Here is a 24,802-nt window from a genome sequence, read left to right as displayed (position 1 = left end):
CAAAATAGTTACTTCACTGAAAATGATTCGCACTTCCGCAGTAATTACTAATGAAGCATAGTTTATCAGTAAAACCTAAAATAGTTTCCGATCACAACAGATACACCGGAGTTTCGTACAATAAACACCTCCTTGTGAGAGACAAAAAGAAGGCTCCATATGTTGATATATACCTCGCAATACATTCCTCAGAAAATCTCAATATGCTTACTTGCTGCACTTAAAAAATGCTTATGTTGAATTCGTTCATGAACCTAAACTCCTGCCTATCCGTTTTTAATGTCTCAGATACAAAGGCTTACAGTAGCAACTGCTCTTCAGATTTCCTCCTCGCAAAGCTGTGACAGCGAGGCAAGGCAGGGAAAGACAAGGCGCTCTGCCGGACATACAAAAACTACAAGTCCCAGCACGCGCCATTGGACGTCACCCGCAGGGCTTTTCGGAGCATGCGCATCACTCCCTGCGAAGGCTGAACCGTCTCGCTGCCGCTACCGGGGTGGCAACCTTTTCCGGCAACCCTTCATGAGCCTGGCCTTACCCTTTTCCGTATTTTATCATCTCTAGAGTCTAATTTCTCGTCTGCCTCCGTCTCTCCCCTTCGTCCCACACTTGTCCGGAGAATCATCCGCCCTGTCACAAGATGGCTGACCCCAAGTATGCGGACCTACCTGGCATTGTGAGTATGGGGATACCCGGTGGTCCGCCTTCCTCTGTGTACCCCCAGTGGTGTACTTATTATTCAATGACTCCGGGCGATTGCTTCCGTACGCGCAATTCTCGCTGGGGTGCGGCTGTTTATTAGCTGATCGCAGTGTAGAACGAACCACACCCTTTATTGGCACTTTGATTATCCTAGCACGCGCACCCCTACATATGTATCAAAGTGTGCCAACACTGAAGCTTTTATTTTTATTTTTTTAAGGTGGGCATGACCAGAACTGTATTTGTCCAGTGAATTGCAGTAATAATTTATCCTTGAATGTAGCGCTTCCTATTGCTTCTGCCTCCTTTCTTAGGGATGTCAATTTGTATTAGTTGAAAGAGTATTGTTTCAGGATTTAGAATTGGCAGGACAATAAAGGATACATTATCATAAAAGTGTACCAACCATTATCGGTGTGCAGTGTTTCAAGACGTTTGATTCAATTAAAGTAAAACTTGAGTATTCTCCACCAATTCAAAGCCCCTACATTGTTCGATGATTGCGAGTATCAATCCGTGTTGTGTATGTTGCACAAATATTTAAAATGCAAGTGATACTAAAAGCTGTACCAACTTGAAGTTGTATTGAGAATTTGTAGTTGTTCTTGCACCATAGTGTGTTAAACATTAGCCAGCTGTGTACACCAACATATTTTGGGGCCGATTCACAAAGATAAATATGCTTGTGTATGTTTTCTTATGTGTATCCTTACTTATACACATACGTGTAACTCTGCACGTTTTGATGCTTTCCATTTCAGAGTGAGGGATTTACAACTAGGTGTAAACCTACATGCCTCCCCCAAACCCCCCAAATGAGAGGCTAGTGCTTCCTATGACTGTATTTGCGACTGTAAAGTTACTTTTACTATCATACTTTACATTCCACGTAGTTGCTGGATAAGTCCACTGCCACAGAGATTTCCTCATGAGAAAGTATACTGAAAATTATTGACATTTATTATGATCTTATCTTATGAACCTTTTGATTTCTGTGGACCCCCACGTTATCTTTTCTAGAACCCGGGGACCCCCACTGAGTCATTATTGTAATCCAGGGACCCCCACTGAGTCATTAACTGGTAGCCTTGCTGGGGACCTGAGTATAAACATTGCCCATAATTTGTACCTCCAAACAATACACAAAAAATACATAAGCATTCCATCAACACAATATACAAATGATAACACATTTTATTTAATTTGCAAACAAATATAAATAAAAAAATAAAAATGTTATTTTAATACGGTCGGAGCTTTTCTAAATTCAATTGAAGTCACACATTGTCCATGCTATATTCTGTTTGATGCACCTCCACTGCTCCCACATATCAATTTGAGGATACTAATTTAATATTTAGTATCCAATTTCAAATTCGTTGACATTTACTGTATGTTTAAAAAATTTCAGTTGTCCATTTAGCCACTTTAGTTATATACACTTCATTAATCTGTTCATATTATTTAATTTTCTAAGCAGCCGCGGACCACAGGGTGGGAACAACTGCTCTAAAACATACAAATGTATTTTGATGTATAATTCATTTAAAACCTTTCTAAAAAAATTAAGTGAGATTATTAATGTAAAAAAATATTACAACTATAACAAAACTACTACTAGTAACTTTTCATACATAGGTGGAGGTCTGCACCACCTGGGGGGATCTCTCTATGAGAAAGAGTAGAGAAAAATGTAGTTTAATCATTACTTAAAAACTAAACCTATTTTAAAGTAAAATAAAAATGTAAATAAGCTCGAAATAATTAGTGCTAAACCATTCCTAACCAATTAAAATGTTGCACAAAAAACTACATGTTTTGCAAATAAGTAGAATATATTAATTTAATTTATAATAATTGTTTTAAAAAAATTCAAACTCCCACACTGTTATTTGTACATGTAATAATTATTTAGTACATTGCTATAGAACATTTAATTAAGTAAAATATTTTTTATGCAAGCTTTAAAAAAAGTACATTAAATTAATGTAATTAAAAAAGTTAAAATGAACACACCTTAACACTTAAATGAAAGTGTGTGTATATGTAATAATTATATATTGATATTTTTTCTATATATTTATATAAACACTTGAATTAACTATTTTTATATAATTCCCAATGAGATTTTTTTTTAAAATCACTGCCTTCTTTGTTGTCCTTGGGAATATGTTGCAGAACCTGGGAGTGGCCATGTGAGGCGATAAACTTACGCCAAGGCTAGGTAGAGAGCACAGCTACAACTGTTTTGGGAGTTATTGGCTGTAGTAACTTACGTGTAGTTTGTGAATAGTAAGTAACTTTTTTTGTCAATGGGTGCTCATATTTTCATGTCCTTTCCCAAAACCCTCTTTATGCTGCCTTAATTCCTTCACATTTAGTAGTAAGTATTTGCTATTTTCCAGTCACTCTCCCAGGATCCCCCCACACCTATACTAAAATGTATATCTGTGTGTGCAGAGGCCTTTCCAATCATGGTGGAGAACTGCATGCAGAAAAGAGAGAGGCAGGTCATGACAAGTCTGTTCGTGAACAGAATTTTGTACTACATGAGTAGTACTACTAAACGTACCAGTCTTATTTGATCAGGTCGAGCTATTTTTAATACTTACTAATTCACACTGAACAGGTGTGCTGTTCAGTTTAAAAGTGGAGGGACAACAAAAGGTGCCTTTAAATCGTGTTCACAGACAGAGGTCAAAAGTCAGTTTTTCTTACAATTAATTTTCCTTCTGGCTGCTGAGTTCCAGGACTTTGTAAGGTGAACTGCGTGACCTTCTGTTTAGAATGTAAAATAAAAGGATATAGGGTGTCAGGTTTTTCCTAACACACAACATTTAAATGACTAAGTCAACTTTGCAAACATTTCAAAATATATTTCAGTAGTTATGAAAGCCCTTTTTTATATTTCAGTGTGATGAAAAAATATCTTAATAGGATGAAAACAAATCAGAATACACGTTGTTGTGCAAAGGATATGTTTTCTGAAACCCAGTTTTCACAGATTGTTAGTACACTATAGTTTTATCAGTAAAGCTGCAAGTTAGTGGAGAGGTTTTAGGACATTTCTTGGAAAGTTACTGTGTGTAGATGACAATATGTTACCACATCATGGTTTAGTAATCTATTTATTAAAATTGAGTGTTCAAACAAACTGAGAAACACTCCTGCCCTGATGGAGTGTTGTTAGTAAACTAAAAGAAGTCCTAGGTTATGTGGGCTGGACCTCATGGGTATGTGGGCTAGATTCTTGTGATACATTCAGAAAACATTAGTCTACTTAATCAAACACAAGAGGGTTTTTGTACTGCAGAAATGCTGAGCTCACATATTTGAAGGTGCAATCATATGTGAGAATTAAGAAAAAGACGACTGTAAAGGATCACACAATTTGAGACCCATTTACGGGTCAAGTACATTACAGTTAGGTCGAGTAGACTATTTAAGTTACTCGACCTGCAGGTCTAGTAACATTTTTATGATTTTTCGAGCCCTGACGTACTACAAAGCACGGTTTGTGAATAGGTCCCTTTCAGCTTGATGGTATTGTGTTGTAGTACCAGTGATTAGCCAGGTGTGGTGCTTGACTTAATTCAAGGTGAACTGGAGTGCATCTGCACATGTTTAGACACCTTTAGGGTTGTAGTAACTCTAGAAGTGTAATAATGAAATGCAGTTGTACTCTTTGAGGGTGTGTATTTTTTAATTAGCGTGTCCCTCCCAAACCCCTCCTTAAATTTATCTAAGTTCATCTTGTTTAGTTGCAGTCACTCCCCCTTGTCCCGATCACATTTACTACAAAGATGTACACCTATGTGTGGGGAGAGCACATTTGTGGCTGTCTCTGGTCTTGAATTTGTGAGCAGCGTTTTTTAGTACACGAGTAGTACTACTTTATGTGCTACAGGATGGAGTTTGTAAATTAGGCCTCTGAGTTTTGATGATAACATGGGGGTAGGTTAATGAGACGTGATAAGGGTTGCATCATAGGTTAGTAAGATACAACCAAGGACAATTAAAAGAATTGCACCATATTATTATTTTGGTAGTGACAAAAGGCTATGTTATTAAAAAATAAACAATGTGATCTAAGAACTTTGTTTTATAGGAAGAATTAGCAGCCCCTTGTGGTATTTGTGTAACATGTTTTCTTGTCTTTTTTTTTTTTTTAGGGTTGGTCATTTTTAGTTTTGTTGTAAACTGTTGCATTGCTTTTATTTTATTTATCACTTTCGTAAAGCAAATGTATTAGTAGCTATCTTGGGTTTGGGGTGTGAGAATACAACCAGCAGACATGCACACTGGTTGTCTATCCTTTGCATCATTTATTGGGTGCATTATTTGTTCCCAGTGCAGAGTTAAGTTTTTGCAGTTCAGTACCATGTGACAGAAGTCTGCACTGGTCGCATTGAATCTTAGGCACTGTGCTAATGCTTCCAGGTAGTATTTATTGATTATACAGGAGTGGTATAATTTCTTTGTAAGTAATGGATACTTATCATTTTGAAATATGCGGTTTTCAAAATGCTTAGGGCATTGCCCAGGATTCGTCTTTGGTTTTCCTATTTTCAGTAGCCCATTTGTCCAGAAGCTAACCTAGTGAACATTTAGTATGTTCTAGAAATGCTCTTTTCAACAATATTACCCCCCTTTCCACCATGTTCAATGTGCAGATCCTTTGAGCTCCACTGTTACTATTTTCTACTGTCACTATATACCAACTTTTAAGGCTCAATGTAGTAGGAACAGTCCAACAAGGATGTGTTTGTGCATTAATTCCTTACAGTCTTTGAGGGTCACATCCTTGTATAGGTCTGTCATCTGTGCTTTCCTCTTCTCTTTCTAGTTTTAACAGTTTGCTATGGTCTACTCCACTGTACTTGCCTTGTAACCCTCTCAGTGGAATGGTGCATAAGGTGTTACTGTGCACAGGTTTTGTGGGTTTCATGCCCAGCAGTGTTTAAAAACTGCTATTAAAAGGGACAACCTTCTGATCCCATCTCGTGGGTTAATCAGTATGCCAGTCAATATCTCTGAGGAGGGTGTCCTGCTGCTTCCTTGTCCTGTTTTACATGCTACTATCAAACCACTTCGCTGCCAATTGCATTTAGCTGACTAAGTAGTATAGTTCATAATACCTTTGGCACACTCCGTGGGAGACTGAAGACATGTGATGTGAGACAAGAGTGGGTGGAGTCCAGCAGTTACTGTGTCCATGGCAGCTGTTTCAAATAACAAACCAAACGCTGCTGCTCCATGTGAGACTCCCTGCGGCTGACCTCATGCAGTTAGAGAGCTGCACTTACCGCTATAGCCCAGAAACAGCCCGGGCGTCTGTGTTTAGTTTGCCCGCAAAAGCCTGCATACATCCCGGCCCAGGCAAGGTCAAGGGCTAGAAAAGCTGCCCTAGCGCTTGCACAAGATGGCTTCTTGAACCCCAGGGGGATACCAATAGCAGAAGCAGAAAGTCGGTGTGAGCTTGCAACTTGTGGGTGTGGTTTAAGGCTGAGTTCATCGGACGGGCTGAATGCTGTGTGTGTGGCATGGGTAGAGCAGACTGAGCAGTTGATCAGCTATCATTTCTGGTCTCCAGCATCTGTTCCCTTCCAGCCTCCTGAACGTTGCCACCAGAGTCCTGGGAGCCAGGACTCGTGGCTGGAGTATTCTCGAATGGTTGCCTAATTCCAGCTTCCACCCAGCAATAGAAGTTCTTCCATGCTGCAGCAGTGAGGACTACCTGGCAAAGGAAGGGAGGAGGTGAGGAGTTTGTTCTACATGCCGTGAGCCCTTCGCTGGGGTGCCCCACCAGGGTGTTGAGCCCAAGGGCAGCGAATGCAGCGAATGCAGCCAAGCTAGGATTTGGTGTGGAAAATCATTTTTCCAAAAAGTGCATGGCTATCACCCATCATAAAGTATAATAACATTTTCTATTTGTTTTATGATGGTTTAGTACTGTTAGTACTCTTTTACGATATTTCTGTAGCACTAATTCCCGGGAGCTTATAGACACTGGTGACGTGGTTCCATTGTGCGCCAAATTTACTGCTGCACACTAAACATTCAACATTCTAGTTTGTGTTTGCCATTTCCTCGTAAGCCTTCTGGCTCTATGGTCTACAATTATAGAGATGTAAGCTGACAATCCTCTCCCATTGTGCCTCCCATGCTTTTTCATATCAGGCGTTGCACCATCATTCATTTTTAGGTCGAGCGCACAAGCGCTTTGACCTGTTGTAAGTATTGTGGGCTTTTAACCACGCCCATCACTTTTATTTGTTCCATGGCTTGCCTTTCAAAAATTCCTTGATGTCATTGGTAAACGCTTTATTTTTGTCCCGCCTTGAGGCTGTTTTGTTATTGCCTTGCAGACTGACCCTGTTACATGGATAATTGCGCGATTGCTGATAAGTTTTATTGTGATTGAACACTTTTTTTTTCTTTTGTGTTTCTCCATCATGCTCATGGTGGGCATGGCACTTCAAATCGTCCCAAACTGCCGTCCCCCTGTCCTTGCGCTTGCCTCTCAGTTTCTTGTTTGTGTCTGCTTATCCTCATTACGCATTCCACCTCGTTCCTTGTTTTGTTCTGCTGCTGACTGTTGCTATTTGGGAATTTTGATGAGTCTGCGGAGAGGGGCTTATTCAGGTTGTTGGGAATATTGTATATTTTTGGTTCTGCAGTGGAAATCCTATATTATTGAAGTACTTGTGGCGAGGGAAGGGTAAAGTTTTCGGATTGTTGCCATTCTGCATAGAACGTGCCTGCGCAGTCCCATGTTCAGAGCTCAGAGACTCGCTTTACAGCCTACTTTCTGTGGAGAGAGGTGTCGCCGTGCCTGTATCGCCCAGTTGACTCACAAAGAAAACAGTGCTTCCACTCAGCTCTTGAAGCCAGCTTTTTTTTTTTTTTTTTATTTTTTTTTAAAGTTCCAAGAACCGTGTTTTAAAAGAGCTTGTTTAGTAAGTGACCTACCATATCTCTCAACATGTTTGGCAAGTAAAAATAAAATATGCCCCTATGTGTGACCACAAGACCCATTTTTGTTGGAAGGACATCGGAGTTTTGATTAGGGTACAGAAGTGTTGTATTTTTTTGTTCTTTCTTCATGGAAAAAAGATTGTTCTGACTTGTTGAAGGGTGGTTGACGTTTTAAGGAGGAGATCAGAAAAATGCTGGCACATTCAGCAGTAGAAATTACAAACTGTTTTACCCAAAGCTTTGAAAAGTATTACTCAGATAGATGAAGGTTATGTATCATTTTTTTACAGATTTTTAACTCTGTGTAAAAGTAGTAAAATAATATTCTATTATTTATTTACATTTGTGGGAAAGTTCTGGTTGATAAAGCATTTGTAAGATTAAACCTAAACACAAGTAAAGCTCAATTTAATAACTGTTTTTAATTCATAGCGCTTGGTACCACATTTCTGCCAGTTCCAAACTGTGCTCAGATTCTGTATTATTACTATTACCCATTTTAATCAAATGGAAGAGTGTGTGCAACATTTACTAAGTATGCAGTTGTTATTCGCACATACAAGTACTAATTTAATGCCGTTGTGTCTGCTCTCTGGACAGAGTAAATGTAAGTAGTGCAGAGAGCAAGGGTGGTGTTCTTCTTTTTTCTTTTTTTCTTTTTTTGTTATTGTTAATTCGCGCTTGCACCGCCTTCACAATTTTGTATAAGCATTGCTTCAGAGAACCTTTTTAAATCTGGATTATGACTTTCCAAAACATTTTATGGAATCTATGGCCAGTATGGGGATTATGCCACAATAATTTGTAAATCGTTTCGTAAGGCTTGCTTAGATATTTCAGCAGAAATGAGCGCTGACTGCCCAACTAATTTCTTGCCTGGGAATGCCACCTCTTTGCGGCTAGGGCCAGAATCCACTTTTTAGCCCGAAACGCAGCAACATTTGCTTGTTTTGGGGCTCTTTCGTTGACTTGGCTGCAGTTTAACACACACCTGCATGAAAGCTTGACTTGTAAAATCAGTGTAATTAGACAATCTTCAGTATTCTTTGTCCATGTTGTTGAGTCTTGCTTGACAAAATCATGATTACATTTATGACTACTTCAAGGGCACAGCAGCACGCTTAAGTGCTCTGCAAACGCATGCATGGCTTTTGTCGGCCGCGGAGTGGAGTCAACCTCAGTTGCTCCTCTGTTACAAAGGCTGGGGAATGAGTCGGCCGTCATACCAGAGCTAATTTTGGTAACCATTGCACAGGTTTATTAAGGTTAACCTGCTGCTGTGTCAATACCCACATCAATCGTTTTTAGGTCGAGCACTCGCTCCTCTGTATCGCTCTTGCGGTTCTCTCCCTTACCTCTACAAAGTGCTGTCGACAGATACGGGTCTTTTCATGAAGCGCCACAAATGTTTTGAAGCGCTTTACATTAGCACCAGCTAAGTTACACAAGGTTGTGTTCACTTTCATTTTTTACACACGGGGACTCGTTCGTGAGCTTGCCTTACACCTGGGAGTAGTTGGTATTCAACAGCCTTCTTTAAAAAAATATTCCAGTATGACTACTAGCCCTTTATATGCAGGGCCACTGGAATTATGTGGCACTAAGGACAAAAATATGTGGCATGGTCGAAAAATTAATGTGGCAAAAGAAGTCCAGTTATAAATTAACAATGCCAATCAATCGCTCCAGCTCAAGTAAATGCGAGACCTATTGTATTGCAAATGCTTGTTAAGCTGTGCCTCTTCACATCTGTGCCTCCAGACCAGTCGATGCTCCGCCCACCTCACACACAGGCCTGTTTCCCTGTTGGGTTTCATAAGACTAAGCATGCATTTTGCACCTTTGTTTTTCTCCTGCAAATGCAGCACTATAGGTCATAAATGACTTTTATGTGTCTGTTTACCTTTCCTTAAGTGTAGGACTTTCGCTGCCCCCCTCCCTCCTTTTAGAATAAAAAGAATTAACCAGACTGTCCCTGCCTTTTGTCATAAGAGAACTAGTTTAATGCTTTACTAAATCTGTTCCCACTGGAATGACTTCCTCCCTTAAGGTCATTACAGACATAGGTTCCAGTCCTGGAGTTTGCATCATAGCCATTTGCATTCTAGGTGTTATAGCCTTATTATGCTTGCACTGGATCTTTTAGAGAAACGCACCTGAAAACAATGATTTGTAGTAGGGAAGTTGAGGACTCTGAACAGTGCCAGTAAAGGCCTGTAGTGAAACGTTCAAATTAATTCCCAGCCCTGTGTCTTTTGCATTAAGTTGTGCACATTTTAGGTACATTGTTTTAACTTGCAAATGTCTAAAATTGGTCCACATGCAGCTAATTCTTGCCAAATGTGTAGGAGATGCATGACCCATGCGATTCACCCAATCTAGATTGCTTACATGGACATTTGTGTGGTGCAGATATCTAAAAAATCTGCCATTTATGGACCACCATCAGGCGGCCCCGATAATAATATTTGCTTTGGTGGTTTTGCACTATTATATCGACCACCCACTATGTTTTCAGGAGTGCATTTCCTATTCTTAACTGAGTAAAGTTAGGAGCTGTAACATATCCTGTATTACATTTATATTCTTCTTCTTTCATTAAAAGGTAAACATGCCTCCAAAATTGGAAAATTAAGAAGGCTAGCGTTGTGTATTTGATATAATTTCCCAATCCTATAGCCGACATCACTGCTCACATCTCAATAACTACCTACCGTTCTCCATTGGGGCAATTCTCTTTTGTGTTTACACAATTACCACCACCCCCTACATGAGAGCAGACTGCTTTTAAAGGATTAATAACTGTGTAAGGTTGTGCTTACAGTTAACACAGAGCAGGACAAATTTTAATACTAATAAATCCGCCGAGTGTGTTTACTCGCATCACCGCCCCGTACCAGTGAGTGAACGGAAGATTCACAAATTAATAACAGTGCTGGGTGCCCATCACTTTGCCCCTGGCAGTACTTGTCCTGAGCAACCAGCCAAAACCTGGATCCCTGGCAGAGAAGGATTGTGCCACCCTGAGGTGTAAATTGTTCTCAACCGTGCCATTACAAGCAGTCTGCCCCCACAACAGTGACCACTCGGGGGGAAAAACAGTAAATCAAATGCTATCCCATCCCTTCTGGTATGCAGTTATAATACTCTTGAATCACCTCAAATTACTATACCCCACTTACCCTTGGCACAACAGTCCGACCAGTCAATAAGCAGTAAAACACACCTGAACTAACCAAACTTACACCACTTAGCCTCTAAAACAGCAATATACGAATGGGCAAAAAATGTGGTACTAGCCATTCTGGCACTGACGACTTCAACCCGAAACAGGGGCTAGCACAGGGAATGAAGAGGACAATTTGTCTTACCTAGTGGCTATTAAACCCATTCCAACAGCCCCCGCCTGCAGTTCCATGTTGCAGAGGACACCAACGTTAACTTTGTACAGGAAGAATCGCCCCCACCCGGAAATGGCTTTATGCCAACCCAACCACAATCTCAGCCTGGGCATACTTGGGTTGTGCATTACGCATGTACCACTGCTTTGCCGATTCAGAGAGCTGCAAATAAAAGGTCTTATGATCATCCAGCTTAATGGTAATCATATTTTCGAATTCAGTAGAGTGAAAGGCTAAGTTTGTCCTGCCAGTCTGAACGCTAATGAATGACAGGTCGGATAGAGAGGTCTACAGCAAGCAATTAAATCAGGGAGCTGTCTTACTGCCATTATCTACTGCATCCTTCTAAATGTGGTTAGTGCTGTTAGCTGCGACTACCTTTTAGGTCACAGCCTACCAGATTTATTTATGAAGAATCAGTCCAACAACCACAAGTTGCATGTATTTTGAAGAAACTGTTTTCTTCCAAGAGCCAACCTTGTACCTGATTTCTAGGTTGCAGCCTACAGGACAGCTCTGCTGTTTGGTTTGCTAAAGACATCTTGGAGACATTCAGAAAGTTGACATAGGAATGCATTCTGCCCTTTGCTTGCCATTGGCTTTGTGGTTTGTAACTCATGTTTTCTCGCTTTCCATTTGCTGGCTTAGTAGGCTGGCGAGCTTGAGTTTGTACCTTCATTTTCCCAGACATTATTTACTGTATCCTCCTGAGTGTTCCCTTTCTGTAAACAAGGTTTTAATTATTGTTCTTAATCTCATCACATTTGCTGTGCTTTCTGAGACCGAGGTGAAACGTCAGTCGCTTCAAAGTGTGCTTGTTTACTTTTCTTTCCCTGACTTCAAAGTGAGAGTATTTATTCATCCTGGATACTGGGGGTTGGAGGTAGTTTTTTTTTTCTTTTCTAGCACATGATAACATTTAACTGCTTAAGTATTTTAGAATATATCAGAATTAGAAACATAAATGAAGAACATTTTTGTTACTTTTGAAGTGTGTTGGAACCAAATACTTTAATATGATCAAAACAAATCATTAAACTAGGTGAAGCAATTTCCACACATTTTCGCCTGTGCACTGTATAGTTATATTAGTAAATCTGTATTTCTATGCAAATATAAAGGTCATTTCAGTTTAAAATGTCTTGTCTGTAATGGCAGCTTGCTACCACACCATGAATACTCTACTCTACAGTACTCCACACCATTGCACTGTACTCTGCCCCACCACCCTTTATGCCAGTTCACTGCACTCTGCAGCACTCCACTCCTCTCTCCTCTACCCGATCCCACTCTATTCTATACCAATGCACTGTTAGCCACTTTACACCACTGCACTCTAGGCCACACCCTTCTACTCTGCACAACTCCACTGTACTCTACGCCACTCTGCAACATGGCACTCACCGACAATACATTTTACACCAATGCACTTTACTCTGTAACACTCAACTCTATGCCCCTGGACTCTGCGCCAATCTACTGTGCACCACTTTATTCTGCTCTGCATCACTGCACTCTGTGCCACTGCCCTCTACATCACTTTACGCCATTACACTCTGACACTCTACGCACTCTACACCACTCCACTTCAGCGTGAACAAACAGCTTTTTTTGTCTCTCCCCTTTGTGCTTCATGGCAGCCATGGCCCTCACAGCATCAACAGTGCGACTGGTCACATTGTTCATACTGTTACCCTATCAGAGTAATTTCTTTTGGCTCTTCCGTTGTGCTCCATAGCTTCCCCAAAATACACTTATAATTGATAAATGCTTTACTAAAAACACAGAAATCCGCAAGGCGGCTCTCCTGGCACAGCAAGAAAGCCGATACTACAATATTCACTGCACTTCGGAAAATTCAACCCATAAGGCTTTGCAAGCATTCCTTTTCACAACATGTTTGCCCATAACTCAGCCTGTGGTGGGCTTAGGAAAATAGGACAACCACCAAAACGTTTAGCACAACCCACATTATCTGTTTAGGTCATGTCTGGGTCCCCACACTAGGTTAGTGGGGACCCCAAAACAATAACTCTTCTCAAACATTTTTGCTCAAAACTCAGTCTGTGGTGGTCCTAGACAATAGGACAGCCTTCAAAATGTTCACCACAACCAGCCCTTTCAGTCTAGATCATCTCTGGGACCCCACTTTACATTAGTGGGGACCCCAAAATAATAACCCGTCACAACCTTTAGTGTCTTTATTTAACTCTATAATGGCTGTAACTTTTGTTTTACAGCTGAGAGCAGTTTGTGTTCTAAGGGCCTTAGTATTGCAGTAGGGCTGCTAGGCCTGAAAATGTGTAAGACACTACACCCTCTGGGGGCTAAACATATGGCTGCATTTTATTACTTTCTTCCATTCTGTTTTCATGTGGTCATGCCCTCAAGGGGCTGACTATATGGCTACATGACCATGGTGTCCTCTAGGGGGTGTTCTGAGCATTACAGTCAACCTACTACAATATTTGCTGCACTCAGTTGTCCCATAATGCTTTTCAGAGCATTCTTTTACAAAACATGTTTGTTCCTAACTCAACCTGTGGTGGTCCTAGGACAATGGGACCACCTTCAGAACGTTCAGCACACTCTGCTGTTTCTGTCTAGATCATCCTTGGGTCCCCACACTAGGTTAGTGGGAATCGCAAAATAGTAACCTCTCCCGCTAATCAGTGTCTTTTAAACCTCTCTCATGGCTGGAACTTTTGTTTTACAGTTGAGAGTGATTTGTGTTTTAAGGGTCGTTTGTAATATCATTGCGGTAGGCCTCCTAGCCCTGAAAATGTGTAATGCTTTATGCCCTCTTTGGGCAAAATATATGGTTACATTACTTTTGGTCATTTTCTTTTCAGGTGGTAGTTATGCCCTCTAAGGGCTAACTACATGGTTACATGAACATGTTCCTTACAAATGCTATTTTCATTGTGGGGTCTTATAGGGGCTGTTCTGAGCATTACCGTCTAATGCCAAAAGTTTATTTCTGATAAAGGTTTTATTGGGGTTATATGTTACTTGTCTGTGTTGTATTAATCTCTCCTTATTGCAGTTATGACCATGACATCCTTATTACACTATGATTGTTTTCACTCTCGTGATATATTTGGGTGACCCTTCTAGTTTATTTCTCTCATTGCTCCTCAGTGGCAGTCCTGTGTCTTTTTTTGGGGAATTGTGATAGCCAGCCAGCAACTCTGATGGTGGGGTGGTGAACGTGATATTCTATTGGAATTAGCATGACAGATTTAAATTAAGATGCTAAATGGCAACATTTTCATTTTTGGATGCCGATAGAGTAAGAAGGTAAATGGAAGTGTCTTAGTTATATGCGACTGGAATTATGTGGCAGGGAAAGACCAAATTATGAGGCAGGGTTGACCAATTTATGTGGCATGAAAAGTCCAGTTAGGAATTTACAACGCCAATAGCTCTAACTCGAGCAAATGCTGGACCCATTGCATTGCAAATGCTTGTTTACTCTGATTTGATCTTTAATAGTGCTTTTCTATCAGCATGCTTTGTGGACATTAGGAACCTGAACTTAATTAAAAGTAGTGACATTTCATTTGGTATCTCTGCAAACAAGGGTAGTCTTTCAATTTAAAATTGTTGCAAATCTGGTGCTCTCAGCAAGGCAAACACAGCTTTTTACTGTGACGGCAGGGAAAGTAGCTATCTCTAAACGGGTAAATTGTGAGGTCTCAATTTGCTGCCTCACAGGCAGCCACTTATATAGCAACATGAACAATACTTATTACAAAAGGTTAATCAGTAAGCTTAGCAGTTACATACTTGTTGCAATATCCCATCACAGGTGTCCCTAAACTCTCAACCTATTTCTTAAACATTCTTTATTGCAGTTCTAACCATGCTTAACAGACGTCACCATTTACTACACATGATAGCATGTGTATTTGTGTGCATGCTTTATCGCTGTGTTCCCAAGACCTCTTATCAGTTTTTGCATATCCTAGGCTAATTCAATCTCCTGCTTCCATTTTCAATCATGTTTACTAAGAGAACCAGATACGTGATTCTGTTCTTAAGACCATACATTCCTTCAGGCTTACAAACATGTTTTTTCCTTTAACTAAGACCTTGCTGGTCATGCATTCTATTTTCTAGTGAATTCTTCACCTTTTCTGGCATCATCACGCATTTTAGGCCTACATTGCTTTTTCACCAAATATGATTTTAGATTGTTTTCTACTGATGTCTGATGTAGCGTAATTGCTTCACATTTAATTTCCTCTTCAACATTCCCTCCTCTAGTTGATATTTCAACTACGGTGTCTAAACCTTGGTCTGAACTTGTCACTAGGTGGCATATATTGCCCTGAGCATCTACTACTCATGTTGGTGTCCTAACTGAATATATCCCTCCCACCTTTGTATTAATCCTTCTACAACATGCTAAAATTAATTGAATACCAAAACATATCAATATCAGGGCCACAAGAGCTATCAACAAGACTCCCAACAGTCCTGACATCCAGGATGGTAGTAAAGAAAACCACCTACTAAGCCAGTTATCTGGGGCGCCTTCTTTTACAGTTTTCTTCTGTAGATTAGGCAATGTTTGTATGACCTCTGACAAACTTCCATTGTCAGCAAATAATGCAGGGACATAAGTACAACAAGGAGTCCCAATTTTTCCACGTATCCCTCCGTCATAAGGTCAAGTATGTAATGTTGCTGTATTATCATCAATCTCATAGTGCACAACTCTTCTTTTATGGCATTGAATCCTCCTTTCGTAGTGTTTATAAACTTTGTAAGTCCCCATCGAGTTACCTGTAGCCTTCGGGCCTGTACCTGAACAAACAGCAGAATACTTCCAAAGAACAACTGTGCATCATTAAGCAGTCAGTACTCTTGGGGAACATCATTCCAAGTGGTAGTGCCATAATCCTCTGCAGTTCTTCTCTTTCAGTGATGATGAAACAAAGTAATTTGGTGGCTCATGGGATGTTCATGAAGCATTGGTAAATTGACTCCAGGAATTGCCAAAACAGGAGCGTGCAAGGTGATCATGTTATATGGGCCATTCCAGTTTGGTGTACAGTAGTTCTCCACACTGCCAATAATAGTCCATGAAACTGGAGGTACCCCCTGTATGTTAGTTATCTATGTGGCACTCCAGTTGATACTCCTGCTTACATTAATGGTGTAATTTCCTCTGAAACATAAAGAGACAGATGTTAATTTCATGACTCTCTGAGGACTTACTGTACATGCAATATTGTTCCAAATACGCGTACACTTTCTTACTGCATCCTGACTAATATCAGTTCTGTTAAGATATAACCCTACTGGAACATTCAGTATCAGGATGCCATTTAACACAGGCATAAACTGATAAGTAATTCTAAATCCTGGCCTATGAACACAGTCTGGGGAGAAGGATTTACTAAATAACTACTACACTTAGTGGACGGGCGTGATACTCCTAAAAACCCTAAGCGTAGTACCATTTGTATCCATTCTGCAGTGTTTAGACAACCAGTTTTCTTCATTCATGCTATTTCATCCTTAATGTCCTGTCTATAAGGATGTATAAAACGTCTGCTGAAGAGTCGTATTTTGTGGCATTAACTAGAAACTGTACTACCCTAACATGTTTGCTGCATTCCGGCCTTAATCCTACACCAGTAGAGATGTAAAAGACATAAAGCTGTGCTTGAGAGTACTTCCTTAGTTGAATGTAACCTATCTGATCCTATGGCATGAGCAATTAGAGAGCAAACAAAACATGATCCATTAGTATTTTCTGAACATATATCCAACGTGCTAGTACCACGTTATCTAATAATCTGGTGTGAATACTGTGGGACACACTATCATGTGTAGATAGTTATTTTTGCTAGTGCATGATGTAACTAGTAGAGCTAGAATATACATTACTATAAAGAGCAATAGTAGAATTGATAGTAATAAGAGACAAAAAAGGAAAAAGAAAAAGAAAATACCTAACGTTCGATTTGCTGGTTCAAAATATTGTCCAAAAGCAAAGAATAGTCCAAAGGCAGAGATGGAGGGGGGTATCTTCTTCCCCCTTCTTGTTCCATTTGTATCAATGGCAGCTTTTGGTGTGATGCAGGGTTCAATCGAATGTCCAATAAATGTATCCAAGGCTTCCTGCCATCTACCTTGAGGGCAGTGGGAGTAACCATCGACACAGTGAAAGGTTCCTCGAACCTTGATTCTTTCCATTTTCAAACAAAATTCCTGACAAAAGCCATATTGCCTATGTGCACGGTTTTAAAGTCGACCTCAACAGTGGCGCGCTTCTCCTTTTCGTTGGTTACCTGTTTGGAATTGAACTTTACTTCTTTGGTCAGTTCAAATAGATAAACATACATTTCAGCATTCAAGATTTGAGCTGTACTTTCTCCCTGTACCTAACTTCTGGTAGCAGGTATCATAGTTCTCCCTGTCACTATCTAATGGGGTTTCAGAGGATTATCAAAGCTAGGTGTATTCCTAAGGGACAAGAATACCAATGATAATCAGTACAACCACTTATGTAAGGTGGCGCATAGTGTTCCGATCTTATTCCTCAGCAGATCATTAATGCGCTCAACAATGCCATTGTTCTGGGAATGATAAGCAGAAGAGAGTTTAAGTTTTATCCCTAGCATTGTTGTGAGATGTGTGAAGACTCCATTTATAAAGTGTGTGCCGTTATCAGATCTTATCCCTTCTGGAATTCCCCAATGGGTAATCGCCTCAGAAATCGGAAAAGTAGCAGCTGACTTAGCACCACAATGGTCGCACATTCCTGCTTCAATCCATTGAGAAAAAGGACTATTTACCACTATGAGATACCAATCGTTGTTGCACATTTGTAACATGTCCATAAAGTCAAGATGGAGAGCTTTAAAAGGACTTAGTGGTCGTGGGATGGTAGAATTTATTGCCTTCAGTGTGGGATTTGAAGAGAATTGTTGACAAGCAGTGCATTTATGAAGGTACATGGTAAGCGTATAATGTAATTTGGGAACAAACCAGTCTTGTTGTATTTGTATGGACAAATGATCTCTTGAGATGTGACCTGGTAAATGCAATTGATCAAGAGCTATAATAAGTAAAGCCTGAGGCATCACTAGTTTACCTGTAGATAAGTGCATATAACTGTCATCCCCTGACTGGGAGCTTTGTCTGATCTCCCATAACTGTTTTTCATGTGGTGTAGCAGCTTCCTGCAATTCCAGAATATGTAAACTCGCTGTTTCAGCATAATGAAGTGTGACATGATCAGTGGTAGTGTCAGATTTAGACTCAGATGGCAAGGTAGTATGGGCCACCAAAACAAGGGCAGATTGTAAACCTGATTGTACAGGCGGGGTGTGCGCCTAGCTGCATCTTTAGCTACCCAATATGCCAGTGAATTTCCTTGTGACATAAATTCCTGTCCATTTGTATATGCTGCACACTTCACAGCTGCCACTACTTGTGGTAACGTCAATTCCTTTATTAAAGCCTCTTAAATTCCTCTGCATAACAGGACTTCCGTCTGGCTTGCTAGAATGTACAGTAGTAGTTACTTAAGCTGAATCTGAATATATTGTGATGGCTTGTCCTGCTCCTTGCTTTAGAGCTGCTATCAAGACTATCAACTGTGCTGCTTGTGCAGAATAATGTGCTGGGAGTGTTAACTGCTCTCTGTGGAGTGTGTCTAAGAATCATGCTGTTGTGGTCTGACTACGAGTTTGTCTGTGTGTCTCGCGCTTGTGTCCTGGTCAATAGTAGAGGAACCATAAATATAATAGACAATACCACCTGTAATAGGATTTTCTGTTGCTTGACTAGTTTCATTAGGGGTATATGTCGCACAGACATGCACGTCGTCCTCCGAGTCTAATACAGGATGAGCAAAGAATGTTTCAGGGTTCTCTGTATGATGTTAGTGTCAGTATCTTCTCATATCCTGACAATCTTTGTGTAGTTTGAGTAGTCTTAACCTTTTGAATGATTGCAAACACAGCATGCTTTGCATAAAGCATCAAAGATTCCCCCATTACAAATGTGGGTGCCATTCTGCACTGCAAAGGCTGCACTGGCAAAACCTTGCTTGTAAGGATAATGTCCTCTCATCACTGAATACACTTGTGCACTGAGTAAGGACTGCTCCCATCACTTGACCAATGCAATGACAAAAGAGATAAAACCTCTTGGTGTAATCCGGATTCCCCAAAACTGCGGCATTTATTATCTCAGTCTTCAGTTGCTGGAAAGTCTCCCTCATATCCGATGTCCATTTTATCTTATTGTTTCTGTCTTTCACTGGTTTAATAGAAGCCAGCAAAGGTGCTTTTAAAGTGCTGTAATCAAAAACCCATTGCCTCGCATAGTTACAGAGGCCAATAAACTTCTGCATTCCCTTAACAGTTTCTGGCTGTCATTTGACGTATAGATGTTGCTCTTTCAGGAGTTACTCATTGATCTAGGTAATTGTCCTAAATAATGGACCTCCTCCTGACAGTACTTAACTGTCTTTTTCTACCTAGTACCCTCTCTGTGCAAGAGTAAGCTATGTTATCTTTTCTACACTGATATTTTGTAAGGCTGCAATCTAATATGTCATCAACGTGCTGCAACAAGGTATTGTCACACTTGAAGTTTAACAGATCATTTTTTTACCACTCTGTTGAAAATGCTAGAGGACTCTCGATGCCCTTGAGGTGCACGAGAATACAAATAATGAGTCCCGCACTAGGAAGACGCTGTCAAATAATATCTGGATGCAGAGGGATGCTAAAAGAAACATTCTTGAGATCTATGACAGGGAAATATTTAGCACACTAAGGAATATTTGTCAAAATGCTGGAAGGGTGGGGAACAATTGGAAATTCTGGTACTACTACACCATTCAAGAGGCGCAGGTCTTGAACCATACGCCAAATATTACCCTTAGATTTCTTAAACAGATAAATAGAAGTATTACAACATAGACACTTCAGGGTAAATTATTCTCTGCTCTAGTAATGCCTCTATAGTAGGGGTAATGCCCTTGTCTGCTTCTTTAGAAAGAGGATACAGTCTCACCCTAGGTAATATAGAAGCTTCCTTCAGTTGAATTCTAAAGGGAGTAGCAGTACAAGTAAGACCTACATCATGCGGACCTCTATTCCACAAAGTGTTTGGTACTTGGGAAATATCTACATTCCTGACAGAATCAAAAGGTCTACCTGAAATGAGTGTCCTTGCCTCCAATACTGTTCTCAAGGGTATGTCATCCTGAAAGGCTACAATTGTTTTCTTAGAATCTTCATCAAACAGTTGATCATCCATTATTTCTTTAATCATTTTACCTGGTTCAATTAATATAATACATGCCCACAAGACATGGTTATGATCGTTGTCTATCTGGGCACCATAGGTTGCTGTTATCTCTGTGGCTTCTATTTGTAATATCAGCTCATGGTCAAGTAACCAAGATCCTGCGCTTGTTGCCAGAAAAAAAAACCTATAGGTAACTGGACCTCTTGGGCACCTTCATTGCGTGTATCCTCCCACATAATTCGTCTGGAAAGGATTTCCTCTTCTCACAATCATCCCTCCTTGTCCACTTTGAGGTGGAGTTGCCATTGGGGGTGCTTGGTATTTTTGCTGTGGTGATAATTGTTTCACCTGAGGCATTGCTGGGTGCTCCACATTTTGTGGGGACATCTCAGGTACGTATATAATTTGCGGGTTTGACTGTGGCTGCACTACTTACTATATTTTCTAGCTGATTGTAAACACCTGTGTTCATCCCATTTCTTAGTCCTAGAATCACAAATAAAATATCCATATCTGTTACAGTAATGATGTGTGATCCATCCTTTGGGGGCCTAGCCCGCCTCTTCCTATTTCCCCCTTTTCCTCCTCGGCTACTTCCTTGTTCCCTTAAGTTATTCTGCTGTTGTGAGTACTGTTGTTGGGTGGTCCGTGGACCGATCCCACAGAAATTGCAGTCATCTGCGTGTGGCCCTTCCACTGCTCCTTTCTTTGCCAACTTTTACTGCACTAACTTAGATGCTGCTTTCTCTGTCACCTGCTGCTTGGCTTGTCTTTCTTCTGCTTCTTTTCACAGTAGTGGATTATATGTGCCTATAACTCTGTCCAGGGGTTGGCTTTCAATGCTACTATGTTGTCAAGGTTGTCTTGTACATCAGAGGGTAAACCCCTTCTTCACTGCTTTGTAGAACAACACAGCATTTCCCACATTACTTATCAACCTTGACCTACTTTTTGAGTCCAGTTTTCTTTCATCCTGCTGAGAAACTGAGTAGGATACTCATTTGGCTGCATTGATCAAGCCATGAGGGACTCAATGTCTCTTCTGTCAGGATACATTATCCTCAACTAATTTTAAACTACTATCTGAACTAAACCGAATGGGTAACTATCATACCTAGTCTCAGTGAGTGTAACATTTTTCAGTCCAGCGTTCTGAAAAACAGTATCTGTCTCATCTCCTGTGAGAGAGCTAAGTAAACTCTTTGTCATCTACTGCCAGGGTGATATCTGTGGTTTGATGTTGAAAGGACCTAACCCATTTCCCTGCTCCCTCCGTAAGTAGTGGTAACCACTTTTTAAGGATTCTTCTTATCCATTAGTGGCCAAGGAACATAATGAGATGCTCCGTGTCCCTCATGAATCAGGGGCATCAGATATATGGGAATGACAGAATATTGGTGGTTGTGTTGTCAGGCATATGTTTGCCTCATGCGCAAACATTTCCGCATGTAAGGATAATCCCAGTCTGGATCTCCCTCACCATAAAGAATACAATCCTCAGCATTTGCCATGTCATATGGATCAAAGGACCCTTCTTGTGGCGATGGACTCATTTGTGGGGCTAAACCTTCAGTCCATCCTGCTGAATTATCTGCATAAGGTACAATACTATACCAGCTATTTTCTCCTTCAGCAACTGTCACTTGGGGTGAGAACAGGGCTGTGCAAAACTGATTGGACACTCATCTGCTGCATTGGTTTATCATGTAGTGTCAATCCTCCCATAGCTTCACAAGATCCTATCCTGGGTCTGACTGGCCATGTGTTCCCTGAAATGGCAACTGCTCAATCTCAGTCGCTTGGGATTTCCTAGCTCTAATGAACATGTCCTGCTCTTTTTTTTTCAGTGTGATTAGGCAATCCTATTGCTCCCTTGGTCAAGATCAATAACAGGCCTTTCTTGAGTATTACTATCATAAGTATAGTGCCTAATCTCTGGAGATCGAAGTATTTCATCCATAGTATTTACATGTTTATGTATTGACTCTATTCTATTTGCCATCCTCCCAAAACTTCCCTGACACTGCCCTAAAAGATTATCATAATATCTTTCTCTTCTTGTTTCTCTCGCATCCCTCCTATACTCACTTTGTGATAACCATTTCCGAACACTTTCTGGTGAAACTATCACATTATTGATGTGTTTCCTGTTTATGGGGAATTTAGTACCCGGGATAAGAGGTATGGTAAATTGTGCAATTCTTTTGGGAATTGGCACACTATTCTTTCAAAAGGGTGTTCAGTGAAAGAACCGAGAGGACTACAAGTCTCCACAGGGACTAGTGGTAGATGTGAGACCCATTGTAAAAGTATTGACCCTTTTACCGCTTGTATAGATGAGGAGCTCCAAAAATAGTACTGGTCGGCCGGTGCATTAAATAGTGTATGAGCATCGGCACCTGCAGTACAACTTCCCAATTAGCAATGAATTAAGTAATTTCCTGGAATGGGGCAGGCATAATGAAAAGTTAAGAGAAAATGCAATTTGTGATTGCTTTAACTGTCGATATAATCTGGATCTAGGAAACCTGGTGTCTCACCGAGCTCCAGTGTGTAGGTTTCTTCTCAATAGAATGCAAAGCTACCCCATTCATGAAAGGGCATGTCAAGGAGGTGTTGTGTAGCCATTTTAGTTATAGCTTAATACATGTAATTTTAGCAAACTAGGCCTGCCGCTGTGCACTTTAACCTAGACATATTTTATTCAGCTAAGTTTTATTATTTTAACAACAGCCACATTTGCGGTCTTGTTTCATTTTCTCTATCTAGCTGTTCTTTGCCTAGGCCAGCACTGCTGCGTTCTGAAACAAGACATTTCTTTCACTCTGTGCTTTTCTCAAGGCTGCAGTAAGATAGGTTGCCTGCAAACGTGGTAACGCTTTGTCTCTAGTATTCATAGAAACATACACACTCTTACGTAGGGATCCTTTCTTGGAACATCAGCTGTTTTATTATAAAAACACTACTTTGACCCATGTACGTTAGAGGGAGATTCCAGCCAGATGACCACGACTGTGTGCCTATCGCTGAGTCCTTCGCTACAGCTGGTTATGTAGACTACAGGCCTCTTTCTCTGGTATGAGGGATGATGTCTTCCCAGGGGAACCTGAAGGGCAGAACTAGAGCTTAACATGCTGTGCTGTAACATAGCCTAGGCAGGAATTATTTTAACGATTCTAGTGACAATATGGTATTGTTATTTTTATGCTTCACCCTCCTTGTCACAATTTTAATCCTGTCATGCTTTATCGTCCTAGTTATTGCAGTACATGCTTTATAGTCTAAGATGCAGTTGCTTCAATAAAACCTTATTGAAATATATTCTGCCTCTGATTGTCCTTGTATATGTGAGACTAATGCAACTGAGAGAAACTGACGCTCTCTGAGTGACCACGATTTCCCTGAGGAGTCAATTGTGTCATGCGCTCGGCTGCCCAATCATCCCTGCTCTTGGGTGGAGATGAGGCATTGCTAGTCAGCCAGAACAAAACCTGGATTAGGCCGACAGGTGTCATCTGTAGTGGATTCAAACTCAGTCTCCCACAGCGCAGGTGATTCTGCCGCTCAAATTCAGTAGTCTCATTAGGATAATGAGAGCCTATGCGACAGAGGGATTGCTATACTTTTAACTAATACGATTTAAGTGGAAATATGAGAGTTTTAAGGATTCCTAAAATCGTTTCTTAGCAGTATCATTATTCCCCAGTGGAGGAGTGAATTTATCAATACCCATCTTACTGCTGAATGCCCACATTCCACCTGATGTCTCTTATATTAATCTCTTGCACAATAGTTTTGCTTTTATTAAAAATGCCATAGTTAAGGAGAATGCCCTCTAGAAAATCTTGGTGGGGGACCGAAATTGTAAAAAAAATTCTAACCATGCTGTTAGTTTATTTCGAGAAGTGGAAAAAGAGGACTTTCTGCTCATTCATCCTCTGCTTTTTCCAACCAAATCAAAAACTGATAGGAAAGGGAAGATACTGCTTGATCCACTGAGGAATAATGATTGTCTTATTGCTAATGGGAAATTATCTTCTAATTCCCCCATGCAGTGTACTCCTAAATCTCTGACTGGAGAGGCAGTTTTGAATTAACTTTTTGCTGCATGCATAGTTCCACCTGTTATGTGATTTGAAAATAATAGAGTCTATCCTCAGTGATCAGATTGTTGGCATTCTCCCTAGAAACAAATACAGCCCCTGTTGGGTCATGGAAATGCCATAGGGCCATTTCAAAATTTAATAAAACGTCATGTAGAGCCCAAAGTGATCCAAGAATGATAACTATTTTAAAACTTATTTTAGAGAAAGCTTTTAATGATCTTAACTCTTGGGAGGCTAATGTTCTAAACTCATTTAATCAGTTCATGAAGCAGATTGTTATGAATTCTGTTCGGCCGACAATTAAGACCTCTGGTAACTTCTTTTTCCTATTTA

General features: G+C 40.4%; 1 protein-coding gene across 1 annotated transcript in view; it reads left to right on the top strand.

The window, feature by feature from the left end:
- Window positions 1-455: 455 nt before the first annotated feature.
- Window positions 456-24,802, top strand: part of DCTN2 (dynactin subunit 2) — a 297,447-nt gene continuing 273,100 nt past the window's right edge. Inside the window, exon 1 of the mRNA XM_069230810.1 lies at window positions 456-676. Within this exon, the coding sequence (XP_069086911.1) occupies window positions 641-676 (36 nt within the window). The 5' untranslated portion in view covers window positions 456-640. The remainder of the gene's footprint in view (window positions 677-24,802) is intronic.

This window comes from Pleurodeles waltl, chromosome 4_2, assembly GCF_031143425.1.
Source record: "Pleurodeles waltl isolate 20211129_DDA chromosome 4_2, aPleWal1.hap1.20221129, whole genome shotgun sequence".
Lineage (NCBI taxonomy): Eukaryota > Metazoa > Chordata > Amphibia > Caudata > Salamandridae > Pleurodeles > Pleurodeles waltl.
This window is presented reverse-complemented; position numbering and strand designations above follow the sequence as displayed.